General features: G+C 38.2%; 1 protein-coding gene across 1 annotated transcript in view; it reads left to right on the forward strand.

The window, feature by feature from the left end:
* Positions 1-22,339, forward strand: part of LOC133631065 (receptor-type tyrosine-protein phosphatase N2-like) — a 181,745-nt gene that overhangs the window by 60,430 nt on the left and 98,976 nt on the right. Inside the window, exon 12 of the mRNA XM_062023087.1 lies at positions 20,359-20,423. Within this exon, the coding sequence (XP_061879071.1) occupies positions 20,359-20,423 (65 nt within the window). The remainder of the gene's footprint in view (positions 1-20,358; positions 20,424-22,339) is intronic.

Here is a 22,339-nt window from a genome sequence, read left to right on the forward strand (position 1 = left end):
TCACGTGAGTACACGTCCTGTTCTAGACGTCTGTGTCGTATTCTTATAGGTTGATCACTCTGTGAAAGAGAGCAGCCTGTAAGTAGGTCATACAAGTACATTAGTAGATCACATGCCCACTAATACAGGGGAACCTCGATCTATGAACTTGGTTGGTTCTTTAACGTATTTCGCCAAACGTTCGTATAGTGAAGCAAAGTTCCCCATAAAAATCAATAGGCCCTTTTCCACCAAAAGTTTAACTTTTGGTTGCTGGAATCTCTAGTTACCAGATCTATAGGTTCCTGTAGAAGTGTGTGGTTTGTGTTTCCACTGCATTTCACAGTTCAGGGTGGTTTATACAAATGAGGCTGATGACGGTGGTTTACTATTTCTACATACCATGTAAATCAACATACAATATTAGGTCACATTTCTTTTACTAAAAAGTAAGTGAATGAAATACAAAGCAATAATATACAAAACGATATAGTGTGCCGAATTGTTCATATGAAATAAACTCAAACTCTAACTCAAAGTCAGGCTTTTGTCCGCAATGTCCAACAGTCAAAGTTGTCCTCTCAGTAAATGATGACTTCATGAGGGTCAGGCAGTTCCTTTTGGTCCAGTTCAGCTGTAAATAACAATACATGAATAATAAATGTCAAGAGTTTATCTCACGCCGACAACATTAACATTGGATTTAGCGTTAGCTTGTTAGCATTAGCATTTTGTTCACTCGGGTTGAAGCTATTAACTGCACAAATGGAGTGTCAATGACTACTTTTTCAACATTGTAATAAAGTAAATAGTTAATATTTGATGTCATTTACCTTCATTCCACTCATTTGCGGCCTCCTTTTTTTCCACATTTATCTATCAAAGTCAGAGTAGTAAGTAGCGGAGGTCGCAGCTTCGAGTCCGGCTTCATACGCCTATGTGACTACCTTTTAAAAGAGTCTGTCCATTTCTCGTAGCTTCGCGTAATGAAATGAAGTTTGTAAAAAATAATAAACAACAATAAACTGCTAATAGTTTAAAGACTACGGCTGAGTTAAAACACTGTAAAATAGTTCCACTGATCAGCATTCTTCAGCACAAAGATGCCCCACAAAAATTCCTGCATTTCGAAAGCACTTTTCGTTCTTCTTTCTCTCCGTTGTCAAGTTTGTTGTAATAGAAATACACAAGAAATAAGAAATAAACAAATCGCCGCACATGTATTCTGATAGCGGTCGTGTGTTTGAAAAATACGTTTTCGGAACACCCCCAACTGTGTTCAGCCAATCCGCGTTCGACAGCCCAGCCCCGCCGCCAAAAAGGTTCGAATAGTCCCATCTAGCTAGGAGGAACTGCGAACGGTTCCTGAAGAACTAATTCTACCCTGGTCGTTTTTGGTGGAAACACAGGGGGAACTATATTTAACCAGGTAAGTGGGAAAGTTCCTGAAAAAGTTCCTGCGGTGGAAAAGGGCCTACTGTAAACATGAATAATTAGTTCTAGCCGCAACAAGTCTTTATTTTAGTAAAAAAAACTGCACACTTTGAAGACGCTATAATGTGCATGTACATATCTATATATATATATATATATACATATATATATATACATATATATATATCTATATATATAGATATATATATATATATATATGTATATGTATATATATATATATATATATCTATATATATAGATATATATATATATATAGATATATATATATATATATACACTACCGTTCAAAAGTTTGGGGTCACCCAAACAATTTTGTGGAATAGCCTTCATTTCTAAGAACAAGAATAGACTGTCGAGTTTCAGATGAAAGTTCTCTTTTTCTGGCCAATTTGAGCGTTTAATTGACCCCACAAATGTGATGCTCCAGAAACTCAATCTGCTCAAAGGAAGGTCAGTTTTGTAGCTTCTGTAATGAGCTAAACTGTTTTCAGATGTGTGAACATGATTGCACAAGGGTTTTCTAATCATCAATTAGCCTTCTGAGCCAATGAGCAAACACATTGTACCATTAGAACACTGGAGTGATAGTTGCTGGAAATGGGCCTCTATACACCTATGTAGATATTGCACCAAAAACCAGACATTTGCAGCTAGAATAGTCATTTACCACATTAGCAATGTATAGAGTTAATTTCTTTAAGATTAAGACTAGTTTAAAGTTATCTTCATTGACGGCATGGCGTAGTGGGTAGAGCGCTCGTGTCAGAAACCTGAGGGTTGCAGGTTCGCTCCCCGCCTCTTACCTTGCCGTTGTGTCCTTGGGCAGAACACTTCACCCTTTCCCCCGGTGCCGCTCACACCGGTGAATGAATGTTGAATGAATGATAGGTGGTGGTCGGAGGGGCCGTAGGCGCAACTTGGCAGCCACGCTTCCGTCAGTCTACCCCAGGGCAGCTGTGGCTACGAAGTAGCTTACCACCACCAGGTGTGAATGAATGATGGGTTTTTAACATGTAAAGCGACTTTGGGTACTTAGAAAAGCGCTATATAAATCCCAGGTATTATTAAAAGTACAGTGCTTTTCCTTCAAAAATAAGGACATTTCAATGTGACCCCAAACTTTTGAACGGTAGTGTACATATATATAGTTATATATATAGTTATATAAAGTATATATAGTTATATATATATATATATATATATATATATATATATAGTTATATGCACCTGGGGATAGGTTGATTGGCAACACTAAAATTGGCCCTAGTGTGTGAATGTGAGTGTGAATGTTGTCTGTCTATCTGTGTTGGACCTGCGATGAGGTGGTGACTTGTCCAGGGTGTACCCCGCCTTCCGCCCGATTGTAGCTGAGATAGGCTCCAGCGCCCCCCGCGACCCCGAAGGGAATAAGCGGTAGAAAATGGATGGATGGATATATATCATACCAAGGGGGTAATAGCTCAACAACCTCTTTTTTTATGTAAACACAAAAACATTAGAGCAAGCTTAAATGTCAACTCTGAACATACACAAACACAAGTCTCGTTGGTGAACTTGAAAAACAAAAATATAAAAATAATTTGACCTTGTGTCTGGGAATATGTGTGGCATTGTTGAACACTCTGGGAGTTTCCGAGTTAGAAACGAGTAGTGGCTTCACGTAGTCACCGCTAGCGTTAGCACAAACTAGCAGTGTGAGGCAGTCCTTCTTTGGCTTTTGTCCAGGTAGTGCCTTCAAAGTCTTTCACTGTAATAAAAGTCCGCTGTGGCATATTTTTCGGTCTCATCACAATTAAAAACTTGCTGCGGAACAAATCCCCCTTCGCTGATAAAATCCTCAAAGGGAGCAGAATAGGTAACGCAATCCATTTAAGAGTCTGTCTTCGTGAATATCAGAATATTCTGCGGATCATCAGAACGCCCACAATACTGGGAAGGGAAAATGCTAGCACGGTGGTTGTCTAGCAGCCCAAAGCGATACAGCAAGATTGTGACAGTTTGGACACATCTAAAGCGTTTTTGATCACACAAAGTGATCTCTAAAACCATCTGGCACAGCTCTGACAATTGTGGAAATAAACTCGTCAGAAGTGCCGCTAGCCTCAAAGCTCTTCGAAATGACCGTGCCTGCGTGTACGTCATGTACACACCTCTTCAAAATGGCCGTGCCCACGGGTACAGGAAGTGTTGTCATCCAAATTGCAGCTCCCATGGGGCTTCAAGCGGCACACAAAATGAATGACTGGATAAATGACAAGTTCATACGGTCTGCACACAGGCATATTTGTTTCGATGGAAACGTGTGCAAACCTAAAAAGAACGTAAATAGAGGCGTTCGTGAAATGAGGTTCAACTGTAGTGCACACAGTTTTGTAGTTTGCACACGCTGTTTAACACATGGTATTCAGATCTTAGTAGATTAGGCGCAAAGTGTATAATAAAAGTCAATATTACAAAATAACTAAACATAAACAAAAACTACTTTTGGCTCTGATTTAAATCCTTGGGTTTTCTTACTTAATGTCGTCCTGTGTTCAGGGACTTATTTTCTCAGTTTGCGAACAATGACAAAAAAGATTTTGTAATAATAAAAACATCGATCTAATCACTGTATTTTTGACCATATACTTGCTATCGTTACTGTCGATATTTGTATCGATCACCTTATAGTCAATAGGTAGCATGGCTTATTGTATCATCTTACGTCATACACTAGCGTATTATCTAGCATGTTTGGCTATTTAATTTAGGCAAGCGAGTTAGTTTGCCGCTACATTGCTTTGAGGATGCGGCTTTGCACTATGGAGCGACATTGGCCATGAGATCACTAGCAAGGACGCTACATTGTGTTAAAGGGAAACTTCGGTTTTTTTCAACCTGGGCCCTGTTTTCATAATTTTTTCTGTATATGTGAGTGCTGGATAAAACATTTTTTGAGGTCGCGCCAGTATTGAGCAGGGCAGGCAGCCTCCAGCCCAGCTAACGCTCGTACACAGGGCAACTGGCTCTCGTCAAAATTCGGCCTATAAACATGCATTTTTTTCACACTGACAGGCTCAGATAGTTACAATGAGTGTCCGACAACATACTAGAAAGGAGAAATTAACGTATGTCTCTACCTTTAGCTGGAGATCGCTGTATGTTGTGAGCTGTGTCCAAATCTCACCACGCTACAAATCTCGTTCCGAAATCTCGCGATAACTCGCGACAAATCAAATCGTCCACATCAGGCAAAAATTCAGCCATGACAGACAAACAAACAAACTTTTCTATAAAACTAAAATAACAGTCTTCGGTAATCCAACAGAAAATCACTTCAGTCATCTCTCTTCACCTCAGTCAGGTAACTGTTTTTCCACCGGTGTTTTGTCGCGAGTTATCGCGAGATTTCGGAACGAGATTTGTAGAGTCGTTCACTTGACGCTGTCAAATGTGTGGGACACAGCTAGAAACTGTCATCAACCAGCATTATCACGATATAACAAAAGTCCTACATTTATATCGTAAAGCATCTTTATGGTGCAAGCCTATTCCTAGTGTGTGAATGTTAACGGTGTAGTACTGTTCCAAAAAAAATAACAATACTGCAATATTTACCTTCTTCTCCTTCCTTTTTAATAATTGAAACCGTTTGACTAAGAGTTAATCAATCGTATAACTAAAACTTGAATTTAATAAAGCGTAAGAACTGTAGAAATGTAAAATGTAACTGTATAAATCCCTACATTAATGATAAAATATCAAATAAATCAATGTGGATACATGCAGAAGTGAATAGTGCTGTATGTAGAGTATAAGCCCAAGGTGTCAAAGTCGTTTTCACTGAGGGCCACATTTCAGTTATGTTTGGCAACAGAGGGCCGCTTTTAAAAGTGAATACTATTATTACACAATTGTTTTATGCATTTAAAAAAAAAATTTTTTTTAACTAAAATGTAAAAAAAATATGGTAAGTTGCAATAATTTCACCTCAAAATGTAGTGTATATTACTGTAAACAGAAAAAAAGTAATGCTGTTTTTATGGTAAAAAAAAAAGAAAGAAAAGGCAGCTCTGTTGCCAGAATTTTACTGTAAAATGTATATTTGTTTTTTTACTCTGAATAAAAAAACTGCAATTTTACAGTACAATTTGGGTCCTGAGCTGGCAGTTAGTTTTTTTGTTTTTACCGCAAATCAACAACTGTAGATTTTTCGGTGTATTACTGTAAATGCCAAAAGGGCACCACAATTTTACAGTAAAAATAAGTAATGTTTTTTTCATTGAAAGAAAAATGCTGTAAAAATCACAGTAAATTTCACATTTTTATGCTACTTATACATAGCATAAAAATATATATTATATTATATATATTCCTACTTTTACATTGCACAATTTGATGGATAACATGCTTTGAAAACATTATTACTAGTATTTATTTCTGTTTGAAAATGGTTTGCATGTTTGATGATGTAGTTTTGCATAATTAGACAATATTTACGTTAACATAATTTGCAATTACATGGAGTACATTTATTTTCTTTCTCCCAAAATAGAAAGAAAGAATACATTTAGTAAGAAAAGTTACAGTACTTTATTGATACATATTATTTCCAGGCTTTCGAGGGCCAAATAGAATGAAGTGGCCTTGAGTTTGACGCCTGTAGTATAAGCCTATATGCTTCCTTATATTGTGTCAAAGATGCTCAGATGTTCTGTCTGAGTGTCCGTGCGCTGTTGCTGAATCGGCCACAGTCACGGATTAAAGTTGATTATTTTGGCGTTCCCTCGTTGCCGGGATGGGCTCACGGCTAGGAAGCAGACATTGACGGACACGTTGTGTGATTCGTAGCGACAAGCGGAACCCACGCCGGTAATGAGGGCACCTTGGACACGCAGGCACAGTTCCACACACCTTTTTGAGTGATGTTATTTCCCTACTGGTGCCAACAGAGGACGCTGTGGTGAAAAAAGATTGTCATCTGTGAAGTCTGCTGGCTTGCTGGATCTGTCACAAATGACACTGACACTGTGTCGTGCTGTTAAAAGTACTTTAGCCAATACGTTTGGTATACAAGTGTCATTGGAGTGCTGTAAGTATTGAGAGGAACTACTAGTATCCCAGAGGACTACAAGGATCTTCCAGGTTGGACTTTGACACTTTGTGTTTGGAGCTGCAGGCGAGCTGTGGACTCAGTAACATGTTGGCAACATTCTGTTCTTGTTTCAAAATGGACAGTGTCGAGGCATTAGTAAGGCATCGTCGTCTTATCACCTTCTCCTTCTGCCTGGCGGGTAATTAAGAGCCGCAGGACAAGATGTCGTGTTGAGGACGGATAACGTCTTGATGCGCGAGGATCGTCTTATCGTGGATTTAGCCATCGGGCCACCATACCTCCGGGCTGTGTGGATGTTGTGTTGACTCTAGCCGAGATGAGATTGGTTGTAAGTGTCCCAAGTCTCTTCTGACTTTGTGACTTTACCTGCCGTGCCTGTCCTTATCCAGAAGGTCGGGTAAAAATGTCTGATAAAAACTTAGACAAACTGTCACCTTTGGGTCACAGTTAATGGAAAATGAAAGTTGTGTTTTACGGCGTGTTGCTGTCACACAAACCTTTAAATCTACTGTCAAACATTCCTCCCACAAAACATATTTTCTCTTTTTCACCAAGAAGTGAAGTGTCATTGAACAAGGTCCATCTTAAAGGTGTTTTTATACCCACACTGCTTGTGATGGAGGATAAAATACAATGCACACACACAGACACACAAACACACATCTTAGCCAACTGCTTAGCTTTGACTGCACATAAACTCCAATGTTTACTTCAGAAAAGGAAAAAAAGAAAATATACCTCCATAAAATAAAGAAATAAAAAGACTTTCAACACGTTTTTTTTCTACATCGTTGCAAGTAAAAAAAATTTGATCCCCTGTTGATGTTACAAGTTTACACTCATTTAAAGATATGGACAGTACATATATATTTATGATAGCTTTATTTCTAATAGAGAGCATGTAAAAAAAGGTTACAATTGATTATTGTTTTAATTTTAGTATTTGATCCCTTTCCAATCAACAAGCATTCAGAGTGGTTACCGTATTTTTCGGACTATAAATCGCTCCGGAGTATACGTCGCAACGGCCGAAAATGCACAATAAAGAAGGAAAAAAACATATATACGTCGCACTGGATTATAAGTCGCATTTTTGGGGGGAATTTATTTGATAAAATCCAACACCAAGAATAGACATTTGAAAGGCAATTTCAAATAAACAGAATAGTGAACAACAGGCTGAATAAGTGTACGCCATATGACGCACAAATAACCAACTGAGAATGTCCCTGGTATGTTAACGCAACACATCATTGCAAGAGTCATTCAAATAACTATAACATATAGAACATGCTATACGTTTACCAAACAATCCGTCACTCCCGATCGCTAAATCCCATGAAATCTTCCTTCCCGGTGTCCTTTCTTTCTGCTGCTTGATTGCCGTTCTCTTCTGCGTATTTCACTACGTCCACCTTGTAATCTGCAGTATATGATTTCCTTTTCGGTGCCATTTTTGTTCAGTCCTTCTCAGTTTTTATAAGTTACCGCCAATGTTGATGTGATCCATTTTAATAGCTACGGCAGTAGCATATAGCATATAACAGTTAGCATCCCATGACCCACAATGCACTTCTGCCATGACCCTCCCCCGCCGAATTCTTATTGGTTGACGTGTGAGTGACGATTGCTGACGTGTGTGTTGACGATTGCTGACATTTGCTTTGTCTCTTACGCGAATGAGATAAATGATATTATTTGATATTTTACGGTAATGTGTTAATAATTTCACACATAAGTCGCTCCGCAGTATATGTCGCACCCACGGCCAAACTATGAAAAAAAACTGTGATTTATAATCCGAAAAATACGGTACGTATCCATGAAACACGTAAACAACAAAAACATTTTCTGTCTCTTTAATGAAGTACTCCTAATCTCAACTCGTTAAGGGCATGATCTATTAAAGGTTTGTGTGTGTTAAAACACGTGCAAAATTGATTGCACACGGAAAGATGATCTACGAAACGTGTGCAAAGAGGATTGTGTCTCTTAAGTGAGCAGAATAAGTCTGTCTTCATGAATATCAGAATATATGCCGATCATCACAATGCCCACAATACTGGGAGGGGAAGAGGCAAATATAATTATACAGCTCCTGTGGTATTTAGATTTTAGTAGATCAGGCCCTAAATGTAGAAAATACCTTTCGCACAAATATTCTGTTCAAATTAAACTTTACACCAAAGGTGTCAAACTCAAGGCCCGGGGGCCAAATCTGGCTTGCCACATTATTTAATGTGGCCCGCAAAAGCTTTGAAATAATATGCGTCAATGAAGTACTTTACAAAATGTATTAGTTCTTTCCATTTTGACAGAAAAAAATACACGTATTGCATGCAATTGCAAATCTTTTAAAATGTAATATCTAATAATGCAACAAATATAATAGTATCATACAATTCAAACTTTTTGAATTGTAAATAATGAGAAATATGTGCTTGACTTACGATTACAAAGCAAGTTTTCCATCCGACTGTACACTGTAAAAATAACAATACTGTAAAATATACAGTAAAAAAAATGGCAACTCAGTTGCTAGGATTTTCTCGTACAAAAACTATAATACCCTTTTTCCATTTAGAGTAATATGCTGTAAAAACCACCATAATTTTTACAGTAAAACTGTAGCGACTGAGCGGACAGTTTTTTTTACTGCAAAATCTAAAGATTAAAAAAAAATATATATATATATATATATATATATATATATATATATAATCAAATGCATAGGCAATTGTATAATAATACCTCGAGGTGAATCCTCATACATTTATATCCATAAATTATTCAGGGTTACAAGCGGCCCTCTGAGGCCAGCCACAACTGCAATGTGGCCCTCTGTGAAAACCAGTTCGACTCCCCTGCTCTACACTACCACGGATTAGACCAAAGAGCTGTCAAAGGACAATATTGTAAACCTGCACAAGACTGGCATGGACTACGAGATTGTTTTGCATAAGGATAACATTCTTATTTCACTCAATTACAAATCAATTTATAAACTTAATTTAATGTCACTTCTGTCTTTTTGTGACAACAAACCTAGCATAAAATGAAGTACAGTTCATATCTTTGGAAGGAAATGCACTTACTGTATCAGCAGGGATCAAACACCGTATTTCTGGATTGATTTTGTAAATGTTTATTTACATACCTTAATTGTTTAAAAACAGTGTCTGTAACACGGCAATGAAGCAGAAGTCATCGTCATGGATCCACTTACTGCGAAAGCTAGCTCTCCAATCAGCTAAATAGACACAATAAGTCCAGGGTGATGTTTTGGTGAATTTATGAAACCGCACAAAAAGAATGCCATTGTAAGTTATTAATACTATCAAGGACATGTGTATACGTGTTAGCATATTAGCTAATGCTAACAACGCTAGCTTCATTACAGTACATTATGATAGCAAGTACAAATGTGCATGAAAACACTCCTACAGACATCTCACATGGGACAGTTTAGTAAGTAAGAATTGTTTTAGTTGTACTGTAAAACTTACAAACGTTGCTTGGAGTGATGAATGAAGAATCCATACGGGTAGAATGCTATGGACGACTCGAAGACTGTTGTACTTTTGGTTGAAAGCTCAGTCTAAACAGAAAGTCAGTGCAGCACTGCCTCACCTGCATTGAGCGAACTCGTCCAAAAGATGGCTCCATAGCACAAACAATAACACACCTATTCAGTGTCTTTTTTAAAAATATTTGCATTATGACCTTCAGTGAAGATAAATCCATAAATCAGCTACATCGTTTTATAAACCGCAGGTTTCAATGCATAGGAAAAAAGTAATGGCTTTTTGTCCAGAATTTACGGTACTTCTTTTTCACACTGCATACAATATTTACATCTACACAATCTAATCAGAATGGCAATGCTGTACTGATCCGATATATCTGATATCGGTCCGATATCAGCAAAAAAACCAAGTATGGGTTTATAATGGCTTGCATCTAAAATCTCCGATACAAGCAATCCCGCAGTGTATTTACTTGTTCAAAGCCAGTTAACTTCTAAATGTCCTCCAATAAGCACACAGGTCTTTTTTTGTATTTTACAAAAGGTAAACAGGGTAGGCTATAGGCTACTAGGCGCTAGCAGCTACACAACACCTAAGCATACAATAGCGCACTAACTCGACATGCGTAATAAGTGTCCTTCACTGAACAATACTTCAGTCTAAAACGCCACTTTTGTCAAAATAAACAAGTATCAAATAATTATAGTTGCATATTACTTACATGTACCAGTGTTCATTTTGTTCACTAAAAGTTTTAGTCTTAGTTATCGTCAACGACCTATTTTCCTCTTACTAAAATAGGACGATAACGAGTCAATATAAATGCACGTTGACGAAAACAATGACAAAATGAATTGACATTTTAGTCGACAAATAAAAACAAGACGAAAATAACTGACTGACACAAAATCCAATCATATATAATTTTGTCTTTAGATGGGTGAGGCAAGTTAGGAATCTATCCAACCACGGTAACATGCAGTGTTTGGATTTTTCCCTGGGAAACAAGACTATATTGTAGGGATGTAGGGGCGGCGTGGCGAAGTTGGTAGAGTGGCTGGGCCAGCAATCGGAGGGTTGCTGGTTACTGGGGTTCAATCCCCACCTTCTACCATCCTAGTCACGTCCGTTGTGTCCTTGGGCAAGACACTTCACCCTTGCTCCTGATGGCTGCTGGTTAGCGCCTTGCATGGCAGCTCCCGCCATCAGTGTGTGAATGTGTGTGTGAATGGGTGAATGTGGAAATACTGTCAAAGCACTTTGAGTACCTTGAAGGTAGAAAAGCGCTATACAAGTATAACCCATTTATCATTTATGTAACGATAAACGGTAATAAAGATGGTGACGACACTCCCGATGGTTAGTGTTACCCTTTTAAATTGAAATGATCTTAAAACTAATAAATGCACTTTTATATAACTCACGGGCCACCATGAACTTACTGGTGCCGGCTCACTAGCTTAAATGCTAACATGAAAACAAGAGACGTGCATCTTTCCCCGTTAAAAACGACACACCCCAATCAAAACATCTATAAACACATTACTGTCTGAGCAACTAAGATATTCAGTCCTGCACATTGAACCTACGAATTATAATGATCGCTCTTTCCTCAGAGGAAAAGAGATGGTGTTTTTATGGTGCGTTCAAGTACTGCTGAACAGAGTAGGACAGACGCAACGCACATGTGACCATTTTAGTCGTGTATTATTCAGCATTTGAAAAAAATGCTACATTTTAGCTAAACAATAACACACAATAAGGTTTAGTGTGAAATTTACTTATTGAAATATATCTTGTAAATGTAGTTTTTGAGATGCTATGCAATAATAATTAATAAAAGTGCTTTCAAAACAACTTCAGAGATGCGTTATCTGCTTTTATTTATATTTTAGTCGATAAAATGTTCTGTGATTTTAGTCAGCTAAAATGTTGAGGAATTTTGTTGACTAAAATTGAAATAATTTAGATGACTAAAATATGACTAAAACTAAAATACATTTTTCTTCAAAAGGCTATAACTAAAACTAAATAAAAAACAGCTGTCAAAATTAATACTGACACATACAAAGTTTCCTAGGCAGAAGCGTAATAGAAAGTATCCAGTAACATCATTCAACTCATGAGCTTAACTTGATAAATGACTGTGTCCAAAAAACAATTACCACTCCATTTCTCACTATAGACAGCATAAATCTATTCCAGATGATTAATAATATATAATACATATACAAAAAAAACTACAATTGTTCTCTGACTAATTTTACCTGATGATCAAACCTTTTGTAATGTTCCACTCTACAAAATATAGTATGGAGGATTTGTGCTGAATGTATCGGATCAATATCGGTATCGGCCAATGCTCAAGGCTGTTTCGGATGAACCCTACTTTTTATGTTTGCTTTCCTTACTTTCCATGGGAGAGTCGTGAGGTGACAAGGAAGGAGTGATGATCTAAGGAAGGAAGGAGTTAACAGGAGAAAAGTGCAGAAGTGTGTCCCGCAAAGGTCACCTCCTCTAAGGGGAATATTGTTTTATGAGAATTCTCTGGGAAAAAAACATTTTATACTCTTCCACACTTTATTGTGTCAGTGAAAATATCACTGTGTGTGTGTGTGTGTGTGTGTGTGTGTGTGTGTGTGTGTTGATGAAGCCCTGTCGTTGGAATGCGGCTTCGTGTCTGAGTGCAGTGGCGGGCCATTAATTGTATTGTGTGTGTTTTTGTGTGAGTGTGTGTTTGATAGTCCCCGGTGTCACATCAATGTAATGAATAGTTGATGTAAACTAACAGAGTGCTTTAATAGCAGCCAGGATGAAGTGCCGATGAATCCGAGGGCGTAAATGTTGTCAATTAAACAGCCGAAAGGATGTAAACAAACACATGATGAGGTCAAAGGCTGAGCAAACATGACCAACATGGCATTGTAGGAGTAGGAGGACTGCGTCATCACACTTGTGTGGGAGATAACACGCACTTCTTTGTCAAAAATGGCCAATAAACACAGTCTTACGTAATTGTAAATGTAACACAAAATCAACTTTAAACATTACATATAACAACTGTTACCTTTGGATCAAGTGTAAAACTCAAGGCCCGTGGGCCAAGTCTGGCCCGCCACATGACTTTAAAGTGGTCCACCGCATCAATTTAAGTGGTCCAAAAACGCAGTCGAGTTAGCTGCGACCACTTTGCTAATGTCTGTATGAACTTGAAATACACTGTAAAAGTATGTTTAGGATTTACTATAATTCTCTATAACTTCCACATGAGCACTTTTCTCTAGGAAACTCAAACGGAATGGATTTATGCATTGTTGTTATTGCATATATAAAACAACTGACAACAACGTTTCGGGTGCTATGTTTAGCATCAAAAAAATACCTTTAATAGTACTAATAAACTGGATTAATAAGTCTCTCGTCGGCTGTAACCTTGATACTGCTAAATATTGTTGGAAACCAAACATTTCTGAACAGCGGGAAAATTTTGCTAAACAATGAGACAAAATACACCATTAAAACAACTGCAGACATATTTATACTAGGAAATCAACTGCAAAAACAAAACTTACCTTTTTTCTCTTTAGCATCACGATTACAGCAATATGGCACTCGTTAATGCCAATCAAATACGTTACTTACCGATGCACGAATAAGTCTAACATTGTCCTTCACCGATTAATGCCAAGACATGCCTCCAATATTTTCTACTTTAAGTCATCGCAAGTGTCGAAGGAAGTGTGGTCAACAGTCGATGGCTATTGCGGATGAATGGTTTAAAATATTTTGAACATTATTTTTCTTCAGAGACCCGGAAATTCCTCCAAGTCACGTGATTCCAACTAGGGCTGGGCAATATGGACGAAAAAGTTTATCTCGATATAGTTTTACTTGAACTCGATATTCGATTTAGATCTCGATATATTTTCCGGTGAAAGTATACATATAAAGATATTACATTTTGAGTGAGATTCATTGAAATTGAAGTGAATAACAACTGTACTGTAAACCAGTGTTTTTCAACCACTGTGCCGCGGCCGTGAGATATTGTCTGGTGTGCCGTGGGAAATTGTGCAACTTCACCTAATTTATCCCAAAAATATTTTTGGCAAATCAATAATTAGAATCTGCCAATAATGTGCCATTGCTTAGTGTCTGTGCTGCGTAAAACTCGGCAGGGTAACCACGTAATACTCCATGTCAGTAGGTGGCAGCATTGCTTTGTAAAAGTCGGAATGTGTCAGGTGAGACGAGGATGGTTTGTTGTCATCCCGATATGCAGACCACAGTGGGAGGCAGGGTGCAGGTAAAAAGGGTATGTAATGCTTAAACCCAAAATGAACGAAAGGAAAAGGCTATGCAAAACAAAAGTCAAACTGAACTGGCTACAAAGTAAACAGAGACAAAATGCTGGACGACAGCAAAAACTTACGGCGTCTACAAAGTACATCCGTACGTGACATGACAATCAACAATGTCCACACAAAGAAAGATAGCAACAACGTGAATAGCCTTGCTTGCTAACACAAAGCAGGTGCGCGGAGGCAGGGTGCAGGTAAAAAGGGTATGTAATGCTTAAACCCAAAATGAACGAAAGGAAAAGGCTATGCAAAACAAAAGTCAAACTGAACTGGCTACAAAGTAAACAGAGACAGAATGCTGGACGACAGCAAAAACTTACGGTGTCCACAAAGTACATCCGTACGTGACATGACAACAATGGCCACACAAAGAAGGATAGCAACAACGTAAATAGCCTTGCTTGCTAACACAAAGCAGGTGCGCGGAATAGCGCTCAAAGGAAGACATGAAGCCACTACAGGAAAACACCGGCAAAACAGGAAGGGCCACCAAAATAAGCAAGACAAGAACTAAAGCACTACACACAGGAAGACACCAACACACTCAAAATAAGACACGACGACTTGGTGGAGTTAATTTTTCAAAGTTTTCTGCTGGTGGTGTACCTCCGGATTTTTTTAATGACAAAAATGTGCCTTGCCTCAAAAAAGGTTGAAAAACACTGCTGTAAACAGTCAGTGGCACTTTTATTAACCCAGTTAGTCAAGATGGGTATTAACAGCACAGAAAAGAAACTGTTTAAATAGCACAGAATTACATACCATAAATAAAATAGAACAATATTTTTCTACGTAAAATAAATAACATAGCTGTGCAAAATAATACAAAATTTATCAAACTCAGATAGAAAATACATTTGCCGGCAGCACTTTTTAATTCCCAGTGGACGATGTAATGTACTGTCACACACGTACGGTTCTGGTCAGCGCCAAGTAAGTGACTTGACTTAATTGTGCGGCTACGATCTTACTCACTTTGGCATACATTTTTGGCAGCATTTCTCGTGCGAAATAGTTTGGATTTGGGCTGACATGGTAAACAACTCAAATTAATGTTTTATCCAGACGCATACATTTGTCCAAATGTGGCCAAGTAGACGCATTGTGGGTTTCCTGGACGTCGTCTACAATCGCTAAAAGAAACATTTAAAGAAGAGAATCCCTCTTTTAATATATAAATTGCCGCTTGAATATTCCCTCTTCACTCCTACAACTCTCTTGTCGTCATTTGGGATGTCTGTTGTGATTTCCCTTCCTGGTTCCATGACCCGCCCTATCTTGCCTCTGATTGGCCTGTCCCTAACGTTTTGTTCTAATCTTAACCAATCGTGACTCATCATAGTAAACAACCAACCAATCATGGATGTTCTTATACGTGCAAGCATGTTTTGAGTGGGAAGCAGGGGAGAATCAAGGAACACAACAAATAAGCGGTGTTTGGTCATTTTAACATGAAATAAATTATATTGATATTACGATATTTCCTTAATTCATAACTTGTTTAAAAATATATCGATATATCTTACAAACTTGATATATCGCCCAGCCCTAATTCCAACCCAGCAATAAATACAGTATTTCATGGAAATACTGTACTGGGGACGGCGTGGCGAAGTTGGGAGAGTGGCCGTGCCAGCAATCTGAGGGTTCCTGGTTCAATACCCACCTTCTACCATCCTAGTCACGTCCGTTGCGTCCTTGAGCAAGACACTTCACCCTTGCTCCTGATGGGTCCTGGTTAGCGCCTTGCATGGCAGCTCCCGCCATCAGTGTGTGAATGTGTGTGTGAATGGGTGAATGTGGAAATAGTGTCAAAGCTCTTTGAGTTCCTTAAAAAAAAGGTAGAAAAGCGCTATACAAGTACAACTCATTTACCATTTACCAAAAACAAAGTTATACTTTGGCAGAGATCTAAGCAATTCTGCTGTCATGTTGTTTGATAAAATTGTAGTTGTTAAGTTTGCCAGGAGACTCGTTGCTTTCACAGGTTGAGTGTTGTGATGAGCGTGTATGAAGAAAAGAGGCAAAGCCGCCAGTGATTTATCGCCATTTGCTTGTGGGCTGTGGTGATCAACTAATGTGATTACATCTCGTGCTGTCGCCGCGGCGACGTTAAGGCGCCCCCCTCCCCATCCCCCTTCTGTCTCGGCGTATTTGAGGGATGGCCGTTGTTTTCTCCTCATTATACGGCTCCTGAGATGTGGCCGTGAGGCTGCGGGGGGTTCGTGGGCGGCCCGGGTGCTTAATGGTGGAAATAATGACCCAGCGGTGCTGCCAGGGCTTCATTCTGCCAGGCCGGGCCTTTCCCTTTTGTCAACGGTGAAAAACGAGGGGTTTCTCACTGTGTTTTACCCTCTCGGCGCCTCCGATACATTGAGTTAACATAAAGCACAACCCGGGACAGGGGCGGCCCGCGTGACAAATGAAGCGCCTCTGTGTGTTTTGGAGGGAAAATAAAGAAATGAGATTAGGTTTTCCTTGGTTCCTTCGGGCTCGTTTTTCCATTTTCAAAGAGCGACAAGCAAAGATGGAATATTCTAGAAACAGGCGTTGAAAAAAAGGGTAATCTGATTATAGACAATTTCCTTTCATCAGACTGGCTGCCTGGTCGCCATTTCGTCATATTACACCTTATTTTCTCGGGAACAAATGTCAGCATGTCCATCAGAATGCCAAACAACATCGCCTGTTTTTTTTTAGAGGCGGAGACTTAATGTATTTTGGGAAATAAAGCTCAGAAGGACGCAAGTGTGAGTCGGCGTTCCCGCTTTAGAGCCCAGACAGTCAGAAAAGATGTCTGCTTCTGGACTGAAGAGGCTGTTTCGTGTGGAACTAAACCAGGTTTTAGTCTTAGCAATGGCTGAGGTTCTGCTCAAATTGGCTACCAGTAGCTTATGAACATGCTAGGTTTGATTGTGTGTGCTACCTGTAAAAATTTGATACCCAACGCTACTGAGCATGCGCAGGCATTTTCCATGCGCATCAACGCTAAAGGTTTCCTCGACCAAATAACCATAGCAATTAAGGTAAAAAACGTTGCTATGTTGGGGTTATTTTTAGCATTATTTTACATACCATGAAAACAAACCAAAACAACAACGCTATAAACCTTGATTAAACTTAGTGTGTATGACAATTTCCCTTGTGGGTCATTATAGTTTGTGTAAGTCTAAGATGATTGCAATATGTCTCAAGTAGGGATGTCCGATAATGGCTTTTTGCCGATATCCGATATGCCGATATTGTCCAACTCTTTAATTACCGATACCGATATCAACCGATACCGATATCAACCGATATATACAGTCATGGAATTAACACATTATTATGCCTAATTTGGACAACCAGGTATGGTGAAGATAAGGTTTTTTAAAAAAATTTAAAAAAATGAATCAAATAAAATAAGATAAATAAATTAAAAACATTTTCTTGAATAAAAAAGAAAGTAAAACAATATAAAAACAGTTACATAGAAACTAGTAATTAATGAAAATTTGTAAAATTAACTGTTGAAGGTTAGTATTATTAGAGGACCAGCAGCACGCACAATCATGTGTGCTTACGGACTGTATCCCTTGCAGACTGTATTGATATATATTGATATATAATGTAGGAAGCAGAATATTAATAACAGAAAGAAACAACCCTTTTGTGTGAATGAGTGTAAATGTGGGAGGGAGGTTTTTTGGGTTGGTGCACTAATTGTAAGTGTATCTTGTGTTTTTATGTGGATTTAATTAAAAAAAAAACCAAAAAAAAAAACGATACCGATAATTTCCGATATTACATTTTAACGCATTTATCGGCCGATAATATCGGCAGACCGATATTATCGGACATCTCTAGTCTCAAGTAAACAACACCTACATTTTAAATGTTCCATTGAAAATATAGAACATTTACACATGGCGCTCAAAAATATATCAACGTTTTTTAGTACGACTTTGGTAAGCTATGAAGCCACACCGCTTGATGGATTGTCGGCGCATTAAACATACAAGTATTATTATGATGTGTGTATAAGGTAAGACATATTATTATCGTTTTGTTTCGCAATATTATGCAAAAGCAACTTTTCTTACCTTCTGGTACCTGCTGGTCTGTATTTTAGATTTGTAGAAGTCCTGAAAAATTGTGCGTCCGCGCCGACGCCGTAGTCGATAATCTTCTATTTTTCTCGATCTTCTTGTTATGGGACGTTCATCCTCCGCTGTTGCCATTTCTAATATAAAGTACAGTAAAATTCTTACTTATATCTGTCAGTAAACTCGCCATGAAAGCGCTAAAACATACCGGTGTAGTGAGTTTACATTATTCACCCAAGGAACTTTAGTTATTAGAGTTCCGGTCGGACGTTTTTTTCACGGGACACATTTCCTGTGTTGTTGTTTCCGGATGAGGAAATGCTGCTCCGTTATTGATTGAGGTAAAGTCTGAATGTCATTAAAACAGTTAGCTCCATCTTTTGACACTTCTTCCACTCCCTTCCTTGCACACTACACCGCTACAACAAAGATGACGGGGAGAAAACGCTGTCGAAGGTGAGCCACGTAAATAAGACCGCCCACAAAACGGTGCATCCGGAAGCGACTGTCAGAAATTAATGGATTGATTATTAATCAATCCAACAAAACAATACACAGCAATACCATAACAATGCAATCCAATTCCAAAACCAAACCCGACCCAGCAACACTCAGAACAGCAATAAACAGAGCAATTGAGAGGAGACACAAACACGACACAGAACAAACCAAAAGTAGTGAAACAAAAATGAATATTATCAACAACAGTATCAACATTAGTTACAATTTCAACATAGCAGTGCTTAAAAATCCCTCGTTGACATTTTCATTAGACATTCATAAGAAAAAAAATAAAAAAGAACAATAGTGTCACAGTGGCTTACACTTGCATCACATCTCATAAGCTTGACAACACACTGTGTCCAATATTTTCACACATATAAAATAAGTCATATTTTTGGTTCATTTAATAGTTAAAACAAATTTACATTATTGCAATCAGTTGATAAAACATTGTCCTTTACAATTATAAAAGCTTTTTACAAAAATCTACTACTCTGCTTGCATGTCAGCAGACTGGGGTAGATCCTGCTGAAATCCTATGTATTGAATGAATAGAAAATCGTTTTGAATCGGGAAAAAAATCGTTTTTGAATCGAGAATCCTGTTGAATTGAAAAAAAAAAAATCGATATTGAATCGAATCGTGACCCCAAGAATCGATATTGAATCGAATCGTGGGACACCCAAAGATTCACAGCCCTAGTATTCATTAAAAACAAGTCAGAGGTTTTATTTAACAAGTATTTTTTTTAAAATTTTTGTTCACTGTAACATTACACACAGTTTGAACAGTAAAACTGTGTTTGAATATTTCATTCATTCTTTGGCATAGATAGATAGTTTGAGAATCCATGGTCTGTATGGTATGATGGAATGAATGTCAATATTTTGACAAGCTCATATATAAATATAAATAATAACTACACATGCATTTTTTCCAGGATCTATTTTGGACATTTTCTGAAAATGTCATCAAAATCTGTCCATTAGTTATGCTGCTGACTATCAGATTACGCAACTGGTTGCATTTTTTTATGAAGCAGCACATTTTTTCAGAACACCGGTCCAAGACATCTTAGGGCCCTAACCAGGACAGGTTAAGTTGTCCTAGATCAGTAGGTCCAAACTATATCCAGCATACATACAAATAAATTAAAGGCTAGGAACCACTTTGATACATGTTGTACAATAACAAAGTTAATGATGATAATGATGGCAATCCACTGTAGGTCCATACAGTATATGCTAATAGATGGTATGAAAGACGTTTCAAAGTGCATCCTGCATATTGGCAGCAATGCAGACATCATGTTTGTGAGGCTAAATTCTCTTGACTTTTCTTCCTGTGTGCAGTTGATCAGAAAGCGTCGCTGGAAAAGGAAGCCAAGCTCAGCATCCTGGAGGCGGGAGTCGCAGACGTGAGTAAAGCCGCCACTGTTTTGTAAAAGTATTTTTAGTGGTGTTGTTACTGTACATGATCACAAACTGAGAACAGAACTTTCTTCTTGTACTTCCTTCCAATGCATCAATGAAATGTTGACAACATCCTGTACAATATTGTCTCACTTGCAACATTGATCAACACAATTCAGTATTTCCCACAGGACTTCAATGTATTTGTGGCAGAGGCGTAATGAGGTCTAATTTGAATAATTGAACATGACACATGTGATTGTAATAGACACTGTAGGAGAGCGGAGTCAAAAATTAAAGGCACAACAAATTAACTTACTTCTGTAGCTTTTATTGTCGTTTTTATTGTGAGGGTTTAAAGTGTGATATGGTTTCATCCAAGTCAGATCTGGGCAAAATACGGTCATTGATAAGCTTTTTAATCCGGCCTGCCGGACATTTCCAAATTATTATTTTTTGAAACCTTTAACATCGTAACTGTAGCCGCAAATGAGATGTGTAGTGTCGTTTTTAAATGACCAAAGTCTTGAAACATAGAAAGTACTTCAATGGTTGGAATCTGCACTTTTGAGTGACTACGTCACACTGGCTCTAGGCAGATGAGGCACAAAGCAGAGTGGGCGGGGTTTGTTTACAAATCAGCCAGCCTGATGAAACGCTGGTGTTATCAGGGACAGACACCGAAGCAGATTTCTACAATAAAGTTCTGCAGAAAAGTGATAATATATCAGATTGTAGGTGTTGTTTACCCTTTAGGTTCATATTTCAACCTGTTTGTTGCATTTTTGTCACGTTTTGCTTGATTGTATAAGATGCCCTAATATTCCTCAACTGATGTACTAGCATTACATTAGGTGCAAAAATCACAGAATCACATTACAAAACATCTATGACAAAACGTGACTGTAATTTAAGACATTTTTGATAATGTCAGGTTATCCCCTAAATTGCCAAAATATCTGTGGCGGTGGGGTGCGTGGTCGATATGATGTCATCGCATGATTTGCTATGATGCACATATTCTTTAAAAAGGCAAAAAAGTGTGACTATACATTTAAAACAAATCTGGTATTATTAAGTATAGTGTTAACACACATTTTTCTTACATTTTATATTTTTGTTCTTTTTTTAAATTGTTGCTGCTTATTGTAAAATCTACTTTGTTGAGAATGTTATTTTATTTTATTTTTTAAAGAGATTTCTCCAATCCTTTTAGCCACTCTTTCTTTAATAAAAAAGACTGGCAACAAATCTAGCATTTATTTTTGGTGTTATTAGAGACTGTACTCATTTTTAGAGACTGTTTAGGTTCTGTCGCGCCATGTCCGTGACGAAAAGCGAGCCTGACGTCACACTTGCTACGCGCTGCTGGGAGCCTTTCTCTCATTAAAAGCTGCCAGTGTCATCTTAAAATGTGAAGATCACTGTCCGCGGGTACGTATATCTCGAAAATATCAAAGTACGTCCACAGCGCGGACACACTGCCTCCGCTCCAGACAACCCTGGTTTCGGGAGCACTGTTCCGCCGATAAAAGGACGTCTTTTTCCGGCCAAATTTTAGGTGCATCATTAGTCAATAGTGCACAGCTAATAAACTATATAGTATAGTTTAAACAATATATAGTCTTAATACTGTAACTACCTGCTGCTGTTAATGTGTATATTAGTCTGTTATGATGGCCATTTTCCCATTGTCTGTGAACACACCGTGTCGGCGGAGAATGAACAATCAATCAATGTTTATTTATATAGCCCTAAATCACAAGTGTCTCAAAGGGCTGCACAAGCCACAACGACATCCTCGGTACAGAGCCCACATACGGGCAAGGAAAATCTCACCCCAGTGGGACGTCGGTGAATGACTATGAGAAACCTTGGAGAGGACCGCATATGTGGGTAACCCCCCCCCCCCCCCCTTTAG

The sequence above is a fragment of the Entelurus aequoreus genome, linkage group LG16, assembly GCF_033978785.1.
Source record: "Entelurus aequoreus isolate RoL-2023_Sb linkage group LG16, RoL_Eaeq_v1.1, whole genome shotgun sequence".
NCBI lineage: Eukaryota > Metazoa > Chordata > Actinopteri > Syngnathiformes > Syngnathidae > Entelurus > Entelurus aequoreus.